This window comes from Myotis nattereri (genome assembly GCF_964212035.1).
Source record: "Myotis nattereri genome assembly, chromosome: 4".
Classification (NCBI taxonomy): Eukaryota; Metazoa; Chordata; class Mammalia; order Chiroptera; family Vespertilionidae; genus Myotis; species Myotis nattereri.
Genome location: NC_138079.1, coordinates 25298429 through 25322504, shown reverse-complemented (window position 1 = coordinate 25322504; position 24076 = coordinate 25298429). Strand labels below are relative to the sequence as shown.

At 40.5% G+C, this 24076-nt stretch overlaps 1 protein-coding gene across 1 annotated transcript in view; it reads left to right on the top strand.

Annotated features, from left to right (window-relative positions):
• Positions 1 to 24076, top strand: part of ADCY2 (adenylate cyclase 2) — a gene marked incomplete at its 5' end in the record, with an annotated part of 280603 nt that overhangs the window by 74045 nt on the left and 182482 nt on the right. The window contains one exon of the mRNA XM_081088883.1: positions 3063 to 3224. Coding sequence (XP_080945009.1) covers positions 3063 to 3224 — 162 coding nt within the window. The remainder of the gene's footprint in view (positions 1 to 3062; positions 3225 to 24076) is intronic.

Sequence of the window (24076 nt, the reverse complement as noted above, 5' to 3'; positions counted from 1 at the left end):
CTGTCTTTCTCTTGCTGCTTTTAAGATTCTCTCTTTATCTTTTTCCTTGGCATTTTAATTACAATGTGTCTTGGTGTGGTCCTCTTTGGATTCCTCCTATTTGGGGTTCTCTTCACTTCCTGGACTTATAAGTCTATTTCTTTCATCAGGTAGGGGAAGTTTTCTGTCATTATTTCTTCTAATAGGCTTTCAATATCTTGCTCTCTCTCTTCTTCTGGCACCCCCATAATTCGGATGTTGGTACATTTGAAGTTGTCCCAGAGGCTCCTTACAGTATCTTTATATTTTTGGATTCTTTTTTCTTTTTGTTTTTCAGGATGCGTGTTTTTTGCTTCCTCGTATTTCAAATCTTTGACTTGATTCTTGCGATCCTCTAGTCTGCTGTTAGATCTCTGTATATTATTCTTTATTTCAGTCAGTGTATGCTTAATTTCTGACTGGTCCTTTTCCATTTATTTATTTATTTATTTATTGGCATTCTTATTAAGATCCTTGAAGGTCTCACTAAGTTCCTCGGAGGTTTGTAGAAGATTCTTGAGTAACCTTATAACTGTGGTTTTGAACTTTATATCCAGTTGTTTGCTTTCCTCCATTTCTTTCATTTGTGACATGTTTCTTTGTCTCCGCATTTTGGCTGCTTCCTTGTGTTGATAGAGTGGCTTTGTGTGGTAGGTGTCCTATTGGGACCAGTGGCTCAGCCTCCCCAGTCACCTGAGGTAGACACTCTTGGTGCACCCCTTTATGGGCTGGGTGCACAGTCTTGTAGTTAAGCCTTGATTGCTGTTGGTATTCCTGGGAGGAAATTACCTTCAGGCCAATTAACTGCAAGGACCCACTGTGTCTTTAGTGGAAGAACTGCTGTGCTGGAGACACCCTTACGGGGCAGGACTTGCTTCAGTGGGGCTTTGGTGCTCACTGAGTCTGCCTCTTGAGTGTGTTACTTATGGATGTGAGGAGTTGAAATCTGGTATCTGACCACTGGGTACACTGACTCCTGGATCTCCAAGGAGGTGCAAAGTCAGCCACTGTGTGAGTCCACCCAGCAGGAGCTACAGTGAGATCTGCAGATTTCTCCTCTTTGTTTGGGGTTTGGAAGTTTTGGAGCTCTCTGACCCAGCAGCAGTTTGTTAGTTAGGCTGCGAAAGGACAGGCGATTAATTTGCACCACTGTGCATAGCTTGGGTGGGGTTGTAAATTGGGTGGGGCGGGGTCTCAGGGAATTACCAGGGAAGAGCAAACAGCGATGGCTGTCAGCCAGCTGTCTCCACCTCTCCCGTCTCTGCTTATAGGCATCTCTGCATCCCGGAGTCCCCGAGTCCTGCGCCCCCACAGTAACAATGTTCCCTGCAAGCAGCTCTGCAGGAAAGCCAGCCTCGCTTTCTGACCCACTGCCAGACAGTCTAGTTTCTCTCCATAGAAGTCTGGGTCCCCAGTTTCTCACTGGAAACGAGTTCAGTGCAGTCAGGACCTAGTATCTCACTTCTGACTGAAAAAAACCACACACCCAGGTGCAGTCGTTTCGCGTGCCTCTGTGCCTCTGCTCTTGGCGCCTCCGCCCAGTCTCAATGCACTTTTTTCCCCCCTTCTAGTTGTAGAACTTCCACTCAGCCAGCTTTCCCGTGGTTCTGGCTGATAGCCATTTTGTCTTTTAGTTGTAGTTTTAATGTGGTTGTTGGGGACTGTACAGGTATATACCTTATGCCACCATCTTGGTTCTCTCCTCCCTTTCGCTTTTGAGTGAAGAGCTGTGTGGTGAGGCTCGCCAAATGCTACTTTCCAAATGTCCCTGTTGTCTGTCCTTTTCCTGCTTTACTTACAACCTTTTTATCCATTTTGATGTTCTTCTGTTTCTACTTCTTTTGTAATGAAATTGGCCTGTTTTATTGCCTATTAATCCATTTTCTATTTCATTACAAACCTTTCTTTAAGCTGTTTCATATTGGTTTTTTAGATAACATTCACATAACATAAATTAGTCATTTAAAAGGGAAACATTTAGTAGCCTTTAGTACATTCACAATGCTGTGCATCTACCACCTCTATCTAGTCCCAAATGTTTGTCATCGCCCTAAAATGAATCCCTGTACCTATTAAGCACTTACTTCCCATCCCCTCTTCTCCAGCCTCTGGAAATGACTAATCTGCTTTCTGTCTGTATACATTTACTTATTCTGGATATTTCATATAAATGGAATCATACAATATGGGGTCTCTTGCCCTGGCTTTGATCATGTGGCATAATGTTTTTGAGATCCATCCACATTGTAGCAAGTATCAGTATGTTCTTCCTTTTCATGGCTGAATAGTATTCCATTGTGTGGATATACCACTTACAGCTTATCCATGAATGTCTTGTTGGACATTTGTGTTGTTTCCACTTTTAGCTATTATGAATAGTGCTATTTTGAGTATGTATGTACATGTATTGGTTTGAGTACCTGTTTTCAGTTCTGTAGGGTATATGCTGAGGAATGGAATTGCTGAGTCACATGGTAATTCCATGTTTAACTTTTTGAGACACTGCCAAACTGTTTTCATAACAGCTAAACCACCTCTATGCTGTTTTATTTTGTTTTGTTTTTTTTACATGTGCATACTCATGGCAGCTATCTACTTTCGATAACTCTCCCAGAAGGTATCTATTTCCATTCTCCTGAAATCATGCCATAGATAACTTAAAGGTTCCAGATGTGCATTCCAAAGCTCAGGTAGCCATCCTTGAGGGTAGAGGACCAGCCTTGCACCCATACCCATGAAGTACTTTGACTAACCTAATGTTTGCCATGGTTTGGATACCAAAACTAAAAATCCTCAAATTTGGAAAAAGGATGATTTTTTTTTTTTTTTTTTTTTTACAATTGCAACAGTTAGTCTTTAATTGTAATCCAGGGGTATTTTTTGTTTGTTTGTTTGTTTTTTACTGCACTTTTTGGCTTTGTCATAACAGTATTTTCTTAAACAGGTGCAGTTCATGATGTTTTACGCAGCCTGTAATGGGAAGGACACCGGAAGCACTTGGGAATGGGGATTCTCTGTGACTCGCTGTTCTTCTCCACCCGCAGGTGTCCTTCTTCCTCTTCATCATCTTCGTGGTCTACACCATGCTGCCCTTCAACATGCGAGATGCCATCATCGCCAGCGTGCTCACCTCCTCCTCCCACACCGTTGTGCTGAGCGTCTGCCTGTCCGCGACACCCGGGGCCAAGGAGCACCTGGTCTGGCAGGTAGGTAACCTTCCCCATCCTGCTGGGGGTGCCTGAGGTGCCACACGCCTGCTCCGACTGTGGCTCTTCATACCTGGCAGGTGCTCAAGGTTTGCTCTCTGACCTTGACTCTGAGTGTTGTTAATGAGTATCCAGCCATGCACACCCCTTCATCAGTGGAACCAACAGTCACTTAGCAATTAGAAGCAGTGAAAGTTGGAAATGGCAATTCCATTTTGCTGATTGCTGAATGGCGGTGTGATTTTGATGGTTAAAAGCTATTCTCATTATACATTATAATTTAGTGCTCTTATTTTTAGAGTGAACTGACTTCTGCAATTAAATTCATAATTCTCTCCTACCTGTCTTTACAGAGGACAAAAGATTTATCCATTTCTAATCTTCTGGCAGGTCCATGGACATTTTTAAAAAGTTTTTTAAAAACGTGATAACAGCAAATTTAGCTTTACTAATAAATGGTATTTCAAAGAAGCCACCCATTTAGTTAGTTAAAAGCATTTGAAAGGCGATTTGATTTTTTGTTACGTGCATCTGTAGACACGAGGGTTAGGAGTTTAGAGTTATTTCTAACTGTTTTTTTTTAACCTGTAATCTATTGGAATCAAATGTAAGAGATGCAGCCATGGTGCAAAGTGCATCAGGGGGAGAAGTAGTGAAGAATAGTACTATCATCGTAAAGGGGGTTTAAGATGTGGGTCACCTGAGCCCTATGGGGTCTTAGAAACTAGTTGTCATGTGCTTGATGGAGTTTTTTATTTGGAAACATGAGGCAGACCTGGAGGCTGACCCTTGGTTCTGTAGTAATCTCTCTTAGTTGGAAAGCTTTCTAGGGATCGATTGCTTTTCCCAGTATTTCTCTCCCATCGTTTAAAACACAATGTTCATAAAGAGCAGCCTATGTTTGTGAAACATCCTCTGGGCACTGAGCCCCTGTGAAGGTGACGGCCCCTGATTTTGCATAGAGGGCTCCAGGTTCATGGTGATTTGTTCAGATATTGCTAAGAAGAGTCCACCCCCAGGAAGCAGAGGAAAGCCAGGTTTTTCGTCAGTGCAATCCCACTGACTGAGCAGAGTAGACACATGCCTGTAACCTGCACGCCTGACACAGATGGAGGCTAATCAAATGAAAGAATGAAGGTGGGTGTTTTAAAAGAAGAAACAACCCAGCCATGCCTGGAGAAGGTGGGAGATGCTCCTCTGCCCCAGCTTTTGCTTCCTTTTTCTGCATTTCTGAGCCTCCCTTGAGGTTATTTATGGGACATTTTTCTTTCTCCCATAAATTCCACTCTTCCACCCACCCTTTACTGGGGCCATTAAGCTCAGCCTGAGGTGGTCCCATGCAGGGCCAGGCAGCGGGTGTATTTTTGCCTATTGACATTATGAAATCGCAGCAGGAAAGTCTTCCTCACATTGCAACAAGCACTCAAACATGTCTCCTGGCCCCCAGCACCTTTCTGGTTTGGGTTACCATGGAATGCATCCCTTGAACATTTTATAGCTGTCTTTTCTGCCCCTTGTTGGAGCAGATGCCATAGGAAAATATCTGGGAGATGAAGATTATAATGCCTGTCTACGTACATTTTCAGTGATTATTGATGTATGATTAAATAGGATTTTTTTTGAAGGAAAAAGTAAGTTGCTTTGCAAAGAACCTGGCATATTCTAGCTCATAAAGAACCATATGGAGTTTTTTTTTTAAAGCACTTTTATTTTCTTTTATTAATAAAAATATAATGAAGGGAAAGAATGTAATCTTACATTTTTATTTATTAACTTTCCAAAGCCAACAACAAAAAATACTTGTCACTACACAACCAGATAATATAATCCTGAAATAATAAAAAGATTAATACTTCTTCATTTCATAGTATTTCATATAAGAATACCATTGAAAGGAACGGAAGAACATAAGGTCAGTCTTCCATCCTTTTAGGAATACTTTCACTGGGAAAGGGAAAATATGTCAGCAGACTTAAAATGGAAGATTCCTGGGTAAACATCAAAATAATGAAGAAAAGAGCTGAAACTATAACTGAAAAATAACACTGGTTTATGTTGCAGGAAAAACACTTTATTGAATTGTTTTAATGAAAATGTGTGTGAGAATGCTACAGATTGCTGTGGTGTAATTGTTCAGAGAATATTGGTTTGATAGAAGAGATAACCCATCAGTGATGATCAATATCACCCTGCCTTCTAAACCATCAATGAAAGAGTGTATTTTATTGAGCATGGACCCATACTAAAGAGTTTTGTTTCATTTTATTTTTTGAACATTGCCAGCCCATTGATAACATGTAGTACTTATGTTAACCAAAATACTGACTTAATAGGAAATCTAACCTTAGTCCCTTTCCCTGTTGAGTAGCAGAGTTCGCTATTCTAGGGAAATTCATCTTACCAGCATTTGTCCTGAAGTAAAATTCATCCTAAGACTCTGATATATCATCTAATTGAGGAAACGTAGTTAATAACTGAAAATTATGGATGATATTTTCTAACATATTTAAATATGATGTTTAAGTTTTAGTTTTGTGTCCCAACATACAGTCTATCCTTGAAATGTTCCATGTGCCCTAGAGAATGTATAACCTGGTGTCCTGGGATAAAAGGCTCTGTAAATGTCAATTATGCCCATTTGGTCTAGTGTGTCATTTAAGGCCATTATTTCTTTATTGATTTTCTGTCTGAATGATAAATCTATGCCTGTTAATTGGGTATAATTGTTTTTTGTCAGTTTTTCCTTTTAGTTCTGTTAGTAGTTGTTTTTATATATTTTGATGCTTCCTGATTGGGTGCATATATATTGAAAAGTGTTATGTCTTCTTGATGTATTATTATAAAATGTCCATCTTTGTTTCTTGTTTGTTTGTTTTTTATCTTGAAATCTATTGTGTCAGATATAAGTATGGCTACACTCACTTTTCTCTGGATGCCTTTTGCTTGGAAAATCATTTTCCATTTTGAATCTATATTTGTCCTTTCAGCTGAAATGTGTCTCCTGAAGGTAGTATGCAGTTGGGTTTTTTTTTTTTTTTTATCTGCTCTGTGCCTTTTTATTGGTGAATTCAATCCACTTATATTTATGGTGATTACTGATGTATGAGGATTTCCTATAGCCTTTTTATCGCTTGTTTTTCTGATATAATCCTAGTACATTTTTTACTTTTACTTTGAAACAATCATAGGTCTGCCAATAAGTTGCCAATCCAGTACAGGAGTCTTTTCTTCCCCATAAGCCATTTCAAGGTAAGCTTGCAATCTGATATCCCATCACCCAAATGCCTTAGTGTATATTTCCTACAGTGCCATGCTCTACATAACCATACAAAATCCGGAAATTCACACTGTCTATTACTATCGTTCAGGTTCCTTCCTCTTTCCCATTAATGTCATTTGAAGCAAAAGACAGAGCAGAAACACACTGAACTGTGATCTCAGGTCTCTTTGGTCTCTTTCAGTCTGGGACGATTGCTTAGTCTTCCTTAGCTTTCATGATCTTACCACTTTTGAAGATTGCAGACCAGCTATTTTGTACAATGTACTTCAGTTTGGAGTGTCTGATGTTTCCTCCTCAAGAGGGGGAGGTCATGCCTTGTTGGCAGGAATCACACACACGATGGTGTATCTGCATCACATTCTATCAGGGCTGCATAATTCCATTTTGTCCCATTACTTATGATGGTCATTAGGATGATGGTGCTGTTCATCAGGCATTTCTTCTTTGACATGACTCTTTTCCTCTTTGTAATTAATATATGTGGAGAGGTACTTTGAAACTAGGCAGATGCCATTTTCTTTACGTATTTATATCTACACTGTTTTGTGTTTTCTATTTTAGTCAATAGATTATAAACCACGATGAATGTTGATTTTGTTGTCCATATGGTCTCAGATTTGTCCTCTGGGCACCCCTTTAAGCTGGTTTCAGTGCCCTTTTGTTGTGTCCCCATCCTTGCTTCCTGGCATAATACAATGTTGCAGGTTCATCTTGTGCTTTCCCTGCCCTGGCCCTAAAGTCAGCCTCTCTCCAAGGAGTCCTGGTTCTTTTTAGTGAAGAATGACATTTGGAGGCAAGATCTGAACTTTCTGTCTTGTCACTGAGTTGTCAATACTCCAAGGCCCAGAGTACATTTACATCTGTGTGTGTGTGTGTGTGTGTGTGTGTGTACATATTCCATTTTGTATAATGTGTCATTTAAGGCCAATATTTCCTTATTGATTTTCTGTTTGAATGATCTATCCTTACCTGTCAATGGGTTAGTTAGTCCCCCATATAAAAGTATATGCTGATTTATTAAACACAAGACTTCACACAGATATTTCCATTTTCAGCTCACCATACATTTCATGACAGTTTTCTCCCTTTTTAATATGGCCACCTTGACCAATAGTGGAAAAAAATGTAGCTCCCTTGATCCTTAATATATTGACTTATCTGATGGATCCAGGTATATAGCCAGTCTCTTATTTCAGTTTCCACCCTCCATCTGCACTGGTGCCTTGTCACTGGCCCAGCTTCCCATCCCTCAGCCACATCCCCCCTCCCCCAGCTCGAGCTCTGTCCCCTGTGCTTGACTCTCCCCTCTGTAGACACTCTGACACCCAGCCCACTTTGAGCTTCTCAGTGGGTGAATTTGGTTTCCCGTGTCCTGTGGGTACAAATGTTTCCTTGCTGTGCATTGGCTGAGCAGTGAGTTCTTTGGGAGGGAAAGAAAAGGACAAGAAGGGCAGGGAGAGAGGATGGGACAAGCAAGAGGAAGTGAAGGAACACATTTTAAACAGGAGTTATTTATTAAAGAGAAAGAGATTCTTTTTAATTACTTTCTATGATTCCCCTTGTGCAGGTTGCAACAACTTTTCTTCTAATTGTTTTCTTTTTTTTCCCAACTGGGTTTCAAAGAAAAGATTTCTGGAATCTGCATTCATTAAGGGAATCTGGAATCCCTTAATAATAAAGGTTAGAAAATATTTAAGTATCAGGAAACATAAATAAAAGCATTTTTATATTATTTGTGTAAGAATATTTTATCTATCATAAGTTTAGCATAAGAATGAAAAGCTCTTACCAATTTATAATTAACTAGGAAATAAGTTTGCTTATATTAGTAGCATAACATGCATTTGACTAAAAGTTCCACAAGAGTAGTGAAGAGTCATTTCTTGTTATTATATCAACGCAAAAGGAGAGGGAGGCTAGGAAAACCCAGTGAAACCTCTCACCCGATGCCCTGGTGGCTGCTCCCTGGTTGAGCCCTTGGGGGTGTCAGTTATGCAGCCCTTAAACCAGTGATGGTGAACCTATGACATGCGATTTTTCTTTGTTAAATGGCATTTAAATATATAAAATAAATATCAAAAACATAAGTCTTTGTTTTACTATGGTTGCAGATATCAAAAAATTTCTATATGTGACACGGCACCAGAGTTAAGTTAGGGTTTTTCAAAATGCTGACGCGCCGAGCTCAAAAGGTTCGCCATCACTGCCTTAAACAATAGTAGGAACCTGGTCAGGAATCTTGCCTCCCAGACAGAGGCAGTGGGTCCATTGATTATTTGCTTGGTCTGACTTGCAGACTGTGCCTGTATAACACTAATTTCATTTTAAGTATATATTTTTTCTATTCTCCATCTGCTAAACTTCTGTAGATCAGCATGGCTGTCAGCAGGATGCTGACCCATCCTCAGGAATTTTCAGATATTCCTGTTTATATATCACAGTTGCATTTTATATTTGAAACAGACTTACCCTTCTTAATTTTTATTTCCTTGGTATTTATATGTAATGAGTTTTCATTTCATATAACTTTTATTTTCCCATGAGAGATGGAGGAATTTGAATATAGATTTACTGAAGCAAGCCAGTTAAATGAAAATCCATATTTATTAAAGAAGATAAGCTAAGCTGTGTTTATTGATTTTCTAACAGGATTACTCACTCAATTTTACAGAAATTATATAGGATTCTTTTACATGGTGGATACTTTAATATCTTTAAGTTGTGATATAATTGGAAAAATTTTAGATAAGACCTAAAATAGAAAATATAGCCTCTCATCTATGGCAGGCGTGTAATCAGTAGTAATGAGGATTTGTTACATAACTGATTCTTTTTCAGTATAATTCAGGAACTGTATATTGGAGTCTGGAATTAAATTGCATTTAGCATCTAATCTGAGAAGCTCAAAGGAAAAACAACAGGTTACCAGCTGCCTGGTTCCTGGCTGTGGAAGAGACTAATTGTTAGGAATTTTGATCTCTGTTCCTACTGTTTTGTTTTTAGAGAAACACAAGATATTAATATGTTCTGCCAGGGGGGAAAGGAGACTGTACCACTGTTCATTCTGTGTAGCATCCAGCTATTGATTATGATCCTTCTATTTTATAAGTTAGCATTTATCTTTTCTAAAAACTATCTTTTATCTGTTCTAAGGATTATTATTTAGAACAGTGGTTCTCAACCTTCCTAATGCCATGACCCTTTAATACAGTTCCTCATGTTGTGGTGACCCCCAACCATAAAATGATTGTCATTGCTACTTCATAACTGTAATTTTGCTACTGTTATGAATCATAATGTAAATATCTAATATGCAGGGTGTATTTTCATTGTTACAAATTGAACATAATTAAAGCATAGTGATTAATCACAAAAACAATATGTAATTATATATTCAATATGTGTTTTCCGATGGTCTTGGGCAACCCCTGTGAAAGGGTCGTTTGACCCCCAAAGGGGTCGCGACCCACAGGTTGAGAACCACTGATTTAGAAGGAGTGGGAATAAGCATGGAGAAGAGGTAAAAACAGGCAAGTGCTTAATGTGTCTAAATCCTAAAGCAAATCTAAATGCATCTCAAAGTCCTCTCCCTTCTCCTTCCTTATCCTTCCCAAGCCCACCAGATGAAACCCCTTCTCCTCTAAATGGCAGGACCTGGGTCCCATCGTCCCACCAGGGAAAGTTCAGTTGGTTGGGCAAGTGAACAACAACAAACATTAGTGCTTCCCTGTAGGACAGCAAATTACTTTTAAAATGCTCTGGCAATTTTTAGAATGAAACTATCAAAATGTTGGAGACAGAAAATTTTCATGTCCTTCATGGACTATTTTACTCTCACGGTGGAATAGTGGAAGTTTATATTCCAGCATTTATGGGGCTGCTTGTGGGAGAGAATAGAAGGATCAGAGGTAAAGGGAAGCCCTATCAGACCATAAGTTTTGTTTTGGAAATATTTGATCAAAGGAGCATCAAAAAGAAAGATTTCTTGAAAAAATGGACAATGATGATTTGTCCCCTATCAGCTGCCTCTACTTTTTGTTCACAGCAATAGTTTCATGTCAAATATGATACCTTACTACAGATTTATTAAATGTTCTATCCGTCTTGGCCCAATGCAGGGCAGTTTTGATGGGTCATTTCAGCTCTAGAGCTTGTGTTTTTGTCTGAAGTTGTCAAGTCTGCATCACAGTTCAGTGTTTCCCTCTGACCAGATTGGCTTCCTTTCCTTCCCACGGGCATTGAGCCAAAGAACACTGCCGAATCAATGGTGAACTGTTTCAGAATGTGCTTCCTGGAGGACCACATGGCCGCATTGCGCGAACTTGGGCTGGTTCTTTAGTCAGTTTTCTCATCTGTAAAATGGCAAGGGTAATGCCAGCCTCCCTCGATTGTTGCTGTCCTTGGTGCTGAATCAGTGAACTCACATGTGGGAAGAACTTGTTATCAAGCTGGGCTGATCCTTAGCCCTCAGTGAACAGTAGGCAGTGGCAGCAGTAATGTATTTTACTAAATGCAAATGACTTTTGCAGAAGCTAAGAGAAGTGGAACATAAAAATGCTTTGGAATTGAATTCCAAATGGTCTATAGAGTTGAGTAGGGCAAGAGTTGCACATGTAAATCCCTTAGGGCCCACGTCTGGTGTGATTGACCATCCTGCAGTGTGCCCTACCCAGACTCAAGGCAGTGAGCTTCATCCTCGTGAGGCACTGGAAGCCCACATTCCACTAATGAGTGGAGTTGGAAAGTTTTACTAATGCCTGAAAGTCTGAGCTCCTGTAGGTTAATAGAACACATGGTATTAAAAACCCTGGAGACACAGTTCGTCTCTTGTCAGAAGTGAGAAGGAGAAATAAAAAATGGGGGATTAACCGAGTCACTTGCCACTGGGACATCTTGGACTATTTTTGGAAGTGTTCCCCGGAGAAGCCAGATGCTGTTCCCAAGCCTACTTTGGGATTGCACATTTCTCCTCACTCAGACCAGCACATGGCACCTTTATAGGATGGATCTGACCATCCTATGTCTCAGATTTCTGGTCATGGAGACATGCACGGATACAGCTACTTGTCCCCAAGAGGCCTCCTACCAACATTCCCTCAATTGAAGACCAGGGACTTGGCTTTCACACCTCTTGGTGGGCCCTCAGCTTGAAGTGATCCCCCTCTGCTTCCTTTCTGATGTCTCCAGCCTCCACCGGGAGGGTAGTCAACATGTCTTTTCTCTGCTTCCTGCCACTGGGCCCTACTTACATATGGAGGCCCCCACACCCACTCTGGAGTCTGGTTGTTCTATTGATTTAATAATATTGTTGAAAATATAAATTACATGTGGATATTCCAGGCCCTTTAGTATTCTGGATAAATTGTAGGTAAAGAAGAAATGTTACCTTTGTCTGTCAAGCTGGAAATATTTAGTCTTTAATCATTTCTTTGGTTTCTTACAATTTCACCTTCTATGCCATGTCTGAGCCTCAAACTCTAGGTCAAGATATGGACCAAGAATGGGATGGGAAAGAAAAAAAGGACAGATAAAGAGGCAAAACAGAGTTTTATTACATGGGTTGGTATCTTAGAAGGTCAGGTTCCCATAACAAGTTTCCATAGACAGGTTGGCTTAAATAACAGAAATTTTTTCTCACAGTTTTGGAGACTGGAAATCTGGGATTAGGATGCTAACATGGCTAGGTTCAGGTGAGAACTCTCTTGTTGGGTGGCCGAAAGCTGCTTTCTCATTGTGTCCTCACAGGGTGTGTGTGTGGGGAGGGGGGGGGTGTCTCTTTTTATAAGGACAATAGTCCTATTGGGTCAGAGCTCCACCCTTGTAACCTCATTTTACCTTAATTACTCTGTTACTCCAAATATAGTCCCATAGTCACATCGGGGGTTAGGACTTGGACCATTCAGTCCAAAGCAGTGGGTTTGTCTGTTTTTTCTCAACGTTTAGCAGGTCTGTCTCAGCATTGTCTGAAGAACTCATGCTACAAAGTCTTACGTTTGATTCTGATCCTGCAGCATTCTCACTCTCCTTTCTTCTTTTGATTTGTTCTGCCAGGAGACAGACCTGAGTAGACCAGGAGCAGAGCTAAGGTGGTGAAGGGGTCAGTACCCTTGGCCCTCAGTGTCCAGGGGGAATCACTGATCTGGAGATGAGGGTTGAGGTGGTGGGAGCCCTCTCCTCACTCCCCATGCTCCCAGAGCACCTGCCCTTTGTTCTTATTATTTTCTACAGGAATTATCACATCATATGTCAACATGCTTATTTGTCTGTATGTCCTCCTACCACACATTCCCTGGACCTTGAATCTGTGACAGGGTTCAGAGCTTTTTAATATTTGTATTTGTCCCGGCACCAAGAGTACATAATGTTAAATGGATGTGCGCATGAATAAACCCATGAGGGATTGAGTGAATGGGCGCAAAAATGCATGGCAAAAATAGGGAAATTGTAAACATCCAGGTACCTTGGATATCACCAAACAAGGGAAAGAATGGACGGTTCCATCTTGTTGCATCACCTCTGAGCATGGTGGCTGACTGTAAAGATGGTGAGGTTGTGGCGTCTTTTAAAGAGAATCCAAAAGAGTGACAACAATCCCTGTGTCCTTAAACCTTTATGTCATTCTCTGTTTTCAAGGCAAATCAGATCCTGACATGGATTTTAAATCTCTTTCTGAGCTCTTCAAATGTGTACTATTATAGAGGAATCAGAGAGAAAATGCTAAGATGATTAAAGAACTAGGAGCAGTATATATAGAGAGAAATTCAAGGATCTGGGGTTACTTGTCACAGGCAGAGAAGTGAGATAAAAATTGAACTGGCTCCCGTCTTAGGCGCCCATGTTTGGGCTCGTGGAGCGCAGTCACCACGCGTTGTTCTGCGAGCCTCATAAGATGCCCCACTTTTGTCGTATCCGTAGTGGAGGTGAGGTTAATTTTATCTAGTTGGTCTCAATTCCTCCACTTTGGTGTAAGAATCAGGTTTTTATCCTCTTTCCATCTCTAATTCCTGTGGTGCCCTGGCTGTGTCTAACATCCTCTTCTGGATTTTAAGCAAATGCTTTGGATTTCATGTGACAGTTACGTTTTCTGACACTGTGTGATTGGCTGGGCCATTCGGGCACACACCCCATTCATTTTTCACCTTGGGGGGGCGGGGGCACTGCTAAACATTTCCCCCCGAGTCTCCAAAGGGCAGAATGAACAGATTCCAGGATCTGCTGGTCAGAGCTTCTCAAGCCAGTATCCTCGCTGGGTCTGCTTGAGATACCCGGTGAAGTAAGAACTCCCGTTTTACTAAAAGATTATTGATTCGTGACACTCCTGCTTCTCACTCTTACATTTAGTCTAAATGGACGGAGGGATCAAGGGAAGATTAGAACCTTCTTAGGTGAAAAGGCACTTAAGGATTTTCATCCTGTCCTCTGGGGTCCTCTCGGCTATCTGCCTTTCAACTGTCAGGTTTTGCTGTCTTTGCTGAAAATGTCCCCCAGTCTTGTGTTTCACATGTGATTGCCTGTTTACAGTCAACTCTCCTGACCAGTGTGCATGATACAGTTACATAAACAGCAGTTATTTGATCCTTTTCCATTTGCAGCTGCTTTGTTTCTCTTTTCGTGAAATAACCACCAAGTAATTCTCAGCAATTTCAGCTTCTGACACAATTCACTCTCACAGAGTCTAAAAAGACCATTGAGATATTTTGTTTAGAATGTCTAAAAATTTAGCCTGCAGAGTTTTCATGGTCTGCCCAAAGCTGGCATCTAAAAATAAAATTTAAGCTGACTGGCAGCAGGAGAAGTACCCAGATTAGCAGATGGTGTGAAATGCAAGACTTGTAAAATGAAAATATGTTCAGGAAAATACAAAACCCTTTCCCATCGAAGATCTGAAGGGAACACATGCTCCTGGTAGACACAGTGGGCTGTGAGATTGGAGACAGAGGGTGTCTGTATTTTTCCTGGGCACTTGATGATATCCTGAAGGAGGGCTTGAGGACAAGACAGAGCAATGTGGCCTGGGAAAGCAACGTCACCTGGAGGGGCCATCCCCAATGGACAGGCAGATCCAGTGTACCCAGTGATGCCAAGGTCAAGGTCTTCAGATAAACCCTGCAGGGTCATCTCTGCCTCTACCTATCCTACATTTTAAATCAAAGGTTTGTTTGGTGACAGAGGTGATGCTGAGAGCAGCCCTACAGCAATTTTCATGAGATACTGAATATGATGGAAATAGAATAAACAGCCAAATATGGTATTGTCCCATTAGTACATTTGATAGATTACTTAAGATTAGATTTATTTTGAATGGATGAAAGTCACCGGTGAGCTTCATAGCACATGAAGGGAGAAGCATGATGTAAGAATTTCTCATGGAACAGAATTTAAAATTGTTTAGTTTAAGGCAAGATGTATGGGATTCATTTAGACCAAAACAGAACTATCAGTTCTGCCCAGCAAGGGCATGTGCTGTGTGTCCACATGAAATAAAACAAAATGATATCAACAGAAACACGTTGTCATGTCTTTTATAGAGCAGTATATTTTCAGAACATGGGTTGATAATAGCTAATAGATGAACGTTTACTAATTAATTGTCATTGAGTTAACTAACAATTGCTTTTCCAAGCACTTTATACACCTTGACTCAGTTAATCACCCCACACCTGTCCTGCTGCAGAGAGGGACCTAATGCAGGGGTTGGCAGCAGGTGGCTCAGCGTTGCCCATATTGCAAGTGGTAGGCGTAGGAATCCAACCCATACAGTCTGACTGCAGACCCCACCCTGTGGAATTCTCTAGGCAAACTCCCCTAGTTAATGCTATTGTAAAGAATTAACTAGAAGACAGCTTTCCCAGAAGTCACATAATGAAAGCAGAATCTTACTTGATTTTCTTTATTTTAATGGTAGACTGAGAAGGAATTAAGTTTTTGACACAGGGCACATAGCTAGACATGATGGATTATAATTTAAAGAAAAGGCAGGGAGCCCTACCCAGGTTTGCTCAGTGGATAGAATGTTGGCCTGCAGACTGAAGGGTCCCAGGTTCAATTCTGGTCAAAGGCACATGCCTGGTTTGTGGGCTCGATCCCCAGTAGGGAGCATGCAGGAGGCAGCCGATCAATAATTCTTTCTCATCATTGATGTTTCTATCTCTCTCTCCCTCTCCCTTCCTCTCTGAAGTCAATAAAAAAATATTTTTCTTTAAAAATTTAAAAAATATAAAGGAAAGAAAGGGTAAATATTATAGAAAGAATAGGTCTCTTCAAAGCCTAAAGTGGAACCATCCCCACTTCTGTGATTGATTATGTGTGTGAAGCAGAAATACGGGTACTTAGTCATTTTTCGTGACTGGGACAGTGGGAAGACACCAACAGGGACACAGGAGAGAGTACTGACCTGGTTGTCTGGGGGTGGACCAGTGCCCACAGCCCTTCGCTGCCCTCCCATGCCAATGACCTAATCTGTAAAATAAGGGGTTTGGAGAAAATGATCCTGAGGACTCTTCCAGCTCTATCCAGTTCTGTTTATATAAAGAAAATGCAGAGCACCCATGTGAAAGCAGTACTATAAAATAATGGCAGGGGAAAAAGCATGGCTCACTGAGAAGTAAAGGGAGGTTCCTGGTGGTGGTGTGGTTATGGCATTGTTATGGAACCGTGCTGAGAAAATTCAGTTAGAGAAATATAGATGGTAACTAGGAAGATATCAACACACATTCATTTCCCAGAACCAGGTGAAAATCACTTGGAGTTCTCTTTCTTCTTGCCTTCTGTATTTATTTTTTAATGAGAAAAAAAAAGCAAAAAATTCCTCAAGAACCACAATCAGTTTACTCTGAACAACGCTTGGAAAATCAGAAAACCTTTATGTGAAGTGAGTGTGACTAGCTAAAGCAAAGGACTGATGTGCAAGAAACAGACTAATGTCACACAGGCCACCAATTTAAGGACCTCCTCCTGGATCCCACCATAAAACTGTCCTGAGCTCTTCATCTAACAACAGTACACAGATCTGTAGGTTTGCTGAGTATATGGCATTTAGCGATATGTTTGTTTTCACTGTGCTGCTTTAAACCCTGATTCAGTAATCAAACTGGGAAGCAGTGGAGAGTAATTCTTTTAAATTCTGAGATATTTGACTCAATAAAACATATGTTTTAAATCCCTCCAGTTATTCTAAGATTGTTGGTTAGCTCAGAGAGAAGTTTATTGATTTTAGATCTTTTCAAAGAACCAGATTTTATTTTTCTTGATTTTCTCTATCATTTTCTCAACTTTAATTTCATTAATTTCTGCTCTAGTTTTATTATTCCTTCCTTCTGCCTGCTTTATGTTTAATTTTCTCTTCTTTCTATACATTCCTGAGATAGAAGCTTATGTTATAGATATTAGATCTTTACTCTTTACTAACTTGTGAAATTGTTGTCAATTTCCCTTAAGTACCACGTTTGCTACATCTCACAAATTTTGATAGGTGGAATTTTTATTTTCATTTTGTTCAAAATGTTTTTAAATTTCCCTTGAGACTTCTTTTTTTTAACTGATGGAGTACCTAGAAGTATATTGTTTAATTTCCAAATATTTGGGGGATCTTCCAGTGACTTTCCTGCTACTGATTTCTAGTATAATTCTTTTATGGTCTAAAAATATACTTTATATGATTTCTATACTTCCAAATTTAAGGTTAGTTTTATGGCTCAAAATGTGGTTGATTGTGGTGAATTTTTCCTTGTATTTTTTAGAAAAATCTATATACTCCTGTTGTGAGATGGAGTGTTTTCTAAATGCCAATCAGGTCAAGTTGATTGATCGTGCTATTCAGATCCTTTCAACCCTTACTGATTTTCTGCCTGCTTGATTCATCAATTCCTAAGAGAGGAATATGAAGTCACCACGTATAAGAATGGATTTGTCTGTTCTTTCAGTCTATCAGGTTTTGCCTCATGTGTTTTGACTCGCGGTTGTTAGGTGCATACACATTTGAGATGATTATGTATTCTTGCAGAATTGATCCTTCTCCATTATGTAATGTCACTCTCTGTCCTTGATAATCTTTGTTGTTCTGAAGTCTGCTTTATTGAAATTAGTATGGCTATGACAGCTTTCTTTTGATTAGCATTAACAGGTGTTTCCATCAGTGTTATCCATAAAAACAGAAGCAATAGCAGAGATATATGTAGTGTGTATACCTCCAGACAGTTACCAGTCCTCTTCACACATAAGAAACTAATTAAGGTTTTAGGAGCACATGCCATATTAGATTCCTCTTTTTTCAGAAGCAACTGAGAGATACACTTATGACTCAGAGAGACAGAGATAAAAATATCTCCATTGGACCTGAGAGGAAGTGGCTTACTGGCACTTTACCTAGTCCTTCTGCTTGCCCCACCCATGTTGGACCCCTTCCCCATGAAAAACAGCTCGCCCATCAGAATCCATGTTCCCTATGGAAGGAAGATCCCACAAAGCCAGCAACGACTGCCTGAGGTGAGCCGGTATTATTGGTTTCCTGTGGCTACTATAAAAATGTACCACAAATTTGACAGCTTACAACACAAATTTATTCTCTTACAGTGTGGGAGCCCAAAAGTATAAAATCCGTTTCACTGGGGTAAAGTCAAGATATTGGCAGGGTGGTTCCTTATGTGGGTTCTAGAGAATAATTCTATTATTATTATTATTTTTTTTTGCCTTTTCCAGCTTCCAGAAGCCACCCAATTCCTGTCTCATTTCAACCTCTTGCTTTCACCATCACATCTCCTAGTCCCTCTTATAAAAATCCCTGTTTAATTCAGCCCACTAAGACAGTTCAGGGTGACCTTCCCATCTCAAGATCCTTACCTTAAATCACATCTGCAAAGTCCATTAGCCAATTCTGAGGATTCAGATGTGGACATCTTTGGGCCATGGTTCAGCTCCCACACAAGGATTAGGATGTGGAAGTTTTGGGGAAGGGCAGTGTCCAGCCCACCACACAGGCCAGTCCCTTCTCCAGTCTTGCCCACCACATCACTGTCTTCTGTTAATGAAAGAGCTGGCTGTGGGAGGGTGTGTATGCCTGTGAAGCAGAGGGATAAGTGCTCATTCCATTCTGGCGGCTCACAAAAGCTCTAGCAGCTGTGCCCAGATCATCCTACCCAACCCCAACAGTCACACAATTCGGAGCTTAGAAAAGTGGTGCTTGTCTACTAGTGTATTTACTTTAAATTATCCAAGATTCTGTGCTTGAAGAGCTTGGCTTGACCTTTAGAAGGGCAGTTGCTTCTCCCTGAAGGTCATATTGATTGTGAAATGGCATCATAATCCTTCAGCCCACAACCCATGGGGTCTGTTCCAGCTGATAAGTGGCCTTCTTGCACATTCACTGTTCTGTGCAATTGCTTTTCCTAGAAATCCCACCCTCTGTGTAGTTCAGCCACAGGCACTGAAGGCCTGGAGATTTGATTGGCTTGTGTTATCAGAGCCACCACAGCTGTCTCAAGTGAGGTCTGTGCCCTTCGTCTTTTCAGAGGGGATCATTGCAAAAGCTTGAGGATATTTCCACTTCCAAATTATCAGTTTCCAGAACCACTCGTAGAAACTTACTTTTTCTGCCTTAGGAAGCTATTCATTAAATATAGGCTTCCTCCTTCCTCTTACTGCTATCTTTCATCTAGAAAATAATAGTACCATAGAGCCCCCCATCAGTAGGTGTGAAATGCCTTAAATGTACACTAAGTAAGCTCTTTTCCCTGCACTGATCCCTGTGGTCTTCCCTATACAAGACAGAGCAGAAATCCAGTTCATCTAGCATTTTCTCATAGATCTTCATTTTCACAGTGCCATGCCTTGAGTAGGCCTTGGATGAGTGATAATGTATGAATAAATATGACAGTAATAGACACAATGATTGATATCAGCATATTTATTTGGGACTTACTGTGTTTAACATGTTTCATTTTACTTAATCCTGGTAATAATATTCCTCCTTCCTTTTTCCTGGTGTGAAAACTGAGCCTTGGAGAGAGAAGCAACTTGCCCACAGCCAGACAGCATGTAGGTGGCAGAGCTGGGATGCCAGTGCAGGCACGCTGCCTCCAGCTCCTGTGCCCACGGCCATGCTGCCCCTGCCCCCATTCCCAAGCAGTCAGGCTCCGAGTCCGGGTCAGTTTACATTACATCTAGAAGCTCTACACCTGCTTCCTTCCCTCAGCGCCTTCTCCTATTAGGAGTGATCTTGTAAATCAGACTGCATTTTGCATGCATTATAATGCATACCCACTAGATTGAATCCAAATCTTTGCAAAGCCTTCAGCTGTCTTTGGTGTTCTCCCTGCAAACCTGACCTCCTTTAGTTCACAGAATGCACCAAGCCTTGTCCACATGGAGTGTCCCCGGCTCTTTCTTGTCCCTCGGGTCCCTGCTCAAATTGTTTCTCTTCTTAGAGAAACCTGACTCCTCCGCAACCCAAGTAGGCCCCCATTATCCCTTCTCCCAACCCCTTTATGCATTCACCTTGAAGGACTTTGCATAATTTCAAGGACGTATTTCCGTTTTTATTTGTTCAGTGTCTGTTACCTCCTGAACCTTAAGCTTCATGTCTTAGGATATGAGCTATGCTTTCAGCACATGCTGGTTCTGCACACTTTGAAATGCTAGCATCCCCACGCTGCTGCTACTTGGGGAGAAGCTGCGCGGAAGTAGGATGTCTCTTCCGGGGATGGGATGCTGTGTCCCTCTCCCTGGCTTCCTTATTGTGTTCATTCTCTGATCAAATGTCCCTTTGATAAAGACTTGGGTCAGGAACTATTCAGTGTCCTCAATGAACTCGAACCTACTGGACTAGATAGACACTCAGATATTTACATAATTACCAGGCATCAGATAACTATGGTGGTGTGGTTTCTGTGCTGCTGGAATTGAGCGTAGGGGCTGGGTGGCGTGAGTGGGGAGGCCCTCTCTCACTCTAGGGTGTCCCAGAAAGTTTCACGAAAGCAGATCCTGGTCTGAGTCTTGCATCTGTGTCTCCCCTGTGTGAGGGCACCCACTGGCATGAAGATGTGCCTGGGGAGGTCCAGAGTCTGCCAGGTGCCCGTGGTTCTGCAGCGTAAGCAGGAAAGGGTGCTTTCTAGGAATTTCTAACAAGACTCCGAAACTAGACAGCTTCTGAGCTCATTTGCCTTCGTGTTCCTCTTATTATCAGTGACACACCTGGCGTCCCCCCTCCTGAGCAGATTGTTCTTAAGCCGTACCCCCTTATAGCTAACACAGCATTTTGCACTGAGCAAGAGTGTCAGCTGGTGCTTACCTGTTTTCTACTTTAATTTGCTTTAGTTTTTGAAAATAGACTCAATTCCCCTGTCCTCACCACATCTAACCTCCTGCTGGCCTTGCACCCCCTCACTGTTGTCTCTGATGAAGCTCATGGACAAGGGTCTACCATTTCCTTATGCTCTGAAATGCATGCTCTTTGTTATGGGAATGGCCACACCAAGTTTCTCTATCATCATAAATTCCATGGGAGGGAGTTTCTCAAAGTCCAAGCTTCTCCCTCTGAGATTCATGCACTGGTTGGATTGGAACATGCCCATTTTGTGGCTGAACCTAGCAACAAGGAGCAGCATTTGTGAAACTATTTTCATTTCTTCTATGACCACTTAAATAAACATATCACCTTGGGCATGCATCAAAGTAGTGTTTCTAAATTAGGAGGACAGTTTTGCAAAGAAATCTCAATATTAGTAATTGAAGTTTTTCTATATTAACGATTTCTGCATAAAGTGATTTTGTTATCTACTTAAGTAAAGATAATAAATCTACTTTGTAAAATATATTTACATAATGTTTTATAAATATAGATGCCAATAATTGAAAATTGGGTGAAAAATAAAATCATGCATAGAAATAATTATGGCAGAAAGAAGATTTGCTATGGATTTGGTTTTGCTTGGCTGGCAGAGTACCTACACCATGTACCTGTGGGCCACTGGGGCTGAATGTGTGTTTACAGAAACTGCTTGTACTTCAGTCTTGTGTCAGTGGCTCCTAATTACTCTGTCCCTTCAAGAACAAGCTATTAGAGTCTTAGCTTTTACCAGTAACTTTAATATTTCTTAATAGCAGTGGATCAGAAATCTTTCTTCAGACTCAAGCACTTTAATCATTGAAATATTTTGAAAGTATAGTTAAGACTATATGCTTAGACGTTAGGCCCTAAAGAATCTTCTTGGCAACTTGCCCAAAATCCTAAAGCCATCTTTGTTTTACATGTAATGAACTTTGTGAAATTAAAAATAAAGAGGCAGCCATGCTATTTACTCGTCTGAGTTTTTTGCTCGCCCTGGGAGGAGAGGCAGCAGCTGATTGCATTCATGTGCAGTGAAAGCCTGTGCTTGAGCAGCTCTCCTGCCTCTGCAGTCAGCAGCACACAATGACAAGTGGCGATTTTGTGGGCGAGGATAATGATGCTAAAAACATAAAAGTTAGAAAGGCACTCATAAAACCAACAGTGTTATGTAACAGCGATGGGCTCTGTCCTGCTGGGATTATTTTATAGTTTCTATAAAGGACAATAGATGCTATGAACCTGGCATATTTATCAAAATAGGTGAGGCCCTGCAAAACATTTGGTTTTGTCCAAGACATCCATGGAGACATTTGGTCCGTGCCATAAGGTCCTTGACATCTGGCCCTATCGTTTACAGGAGACAGCACATCTTCCAGCGTGCCATCACAGGCCCACCATCGTCACCAACCATTCCACTCACACTCAGCATCTCAGCCACAAACATCTGCTTAAAAATGCTCCCTGGGGCCCCTGGAACTTTTTGGTTGATACTCTGTGGCGTTCTCACTTTTCTCTGTCCCTCTTTTTTTCTCTCTGCCTACAAAATTTCTCTTGATGTTTTGAGTCATCTCAAGAGTCACCTGCTTTAAGAAGTATTTCTTGGCCCCCTCACAGGTAGAATTAAGTCTTTATTTTTGTTTAAATTTATAGATATCATCAAATTCAAAATCTGCAAAGTTTTTTCTCCAAGATCAGTCTTCCTTACATCACATTTCACTCTATCAGTGCCTCTAAGAATGCTGTTCAGCAATGGGGCAAGCAAGGAAGGGAAACTACTCTGAGTTCAGGACAGTTAGGATTCAGGGATGATATCATTTACATTCCTAGTTCTCCTAGTCCTCCTGATGGTTGTACAAAATATTATTATTATCCCATTTTGAATATTGGAAAACTGAGTTTCAGAGAGTTGAGATGACTTGACCGCGTTGAATTGACAGGAAGTGTCCAAGTCCGTGTTATTATTTTGCATCACACTGTCAGTGGGATCAGGCTTCAATCCACAGACCCAAAATGCATGTCATAATGTCCGTGATTTTCTTTTAAGCATACATGAATAAATATGCATCTTCATGTGTTTTTTTAAACTATTTAAAATGTTTAAGAAAGCCTGTCATGTGCCAGATACAGGTAATCTCCCAGAGGTTCAGTGATCACTGAGCGTTGCCAATGCTGGTATTTGAACACGAGTAGTGTCAGTGTTCTCATTAACTCTGGAATATCATATTTTTGGAGGAAGCTCACTTCAAGAGATGTTGCAGGGAACAGAAAACTCCCATTGCATATTACTATGTATGTCCCTTTGAGTGTCTAGAATGTAAGTATCAGGTATGGTTGAAAAAGAATTGGAGAGTCCTACAGAGGTCGTTTACCTTTGATAACCAGTCCGTGAGTAGACTGTGTCTAAAATTATGCCTAGTATCTTTTATTATTTTTCTGGTTTAGGCCTGTCAGGGATGTATTATTTTTGTTTGCTGTATAAACTTAATTTTATTACCTGAACAGTATGTTAGCTGAAATAATGAAATCAGTACAAAGTTGTACCATTTAACTAAAATGTTACTATCAATGGCCTAATGAGAATCTTATAATGCTTTAATAGCAATATTTTAATAGATTTTAATAGAGCTATTGATTAGAAGGAGCAATAACCTGGTCATAATTGCTCTCCTGAATAGAGCGTCCTATTAGACTTCCAAGAGGCTGTTTCTTATGAAACCAGCTGAAGTACTGGGGTAAACTATTTCCAATAAGCTGACTTGTTAAGACAGAGAAAACCAAACTTTTCTCCTTAACCACATTTTAATTACATTGTTTTTAAAAATGTAATGAGAGTCTGGATTCAGAGTCTTTCATCAGTGAAAATCAGTATTTTGATGGTTGACAGACTTTCTTCCAAAGTCTTTGTATGTGCCAGGACTCACAGGAGTGAATCGCTGTTTGTTGCAGACCTTTGTATTTCTCTTTCAAAGGGAATAAAATTATCCAAATATCATTTTTTTAAGAATTTTTAACCAAAGTTGGATGTGCTACCTCACATGCTTGAAAGCCTTTGAATATAACACAATTTAGTCTCCTAACAAATATTTTCTTGAACATAACACATTTTATAAATGTTGTTTTGTGGCTTTTTCCAGTCCCCAGAAATCCCCTTTCGATTTGGTCATTAAAATCAGATGGTAGAAAGATGTGTTTATACATAGGTTCTCTTTTATAAAATGTTTTATTGTTTATTATTTTGAACCATAAATA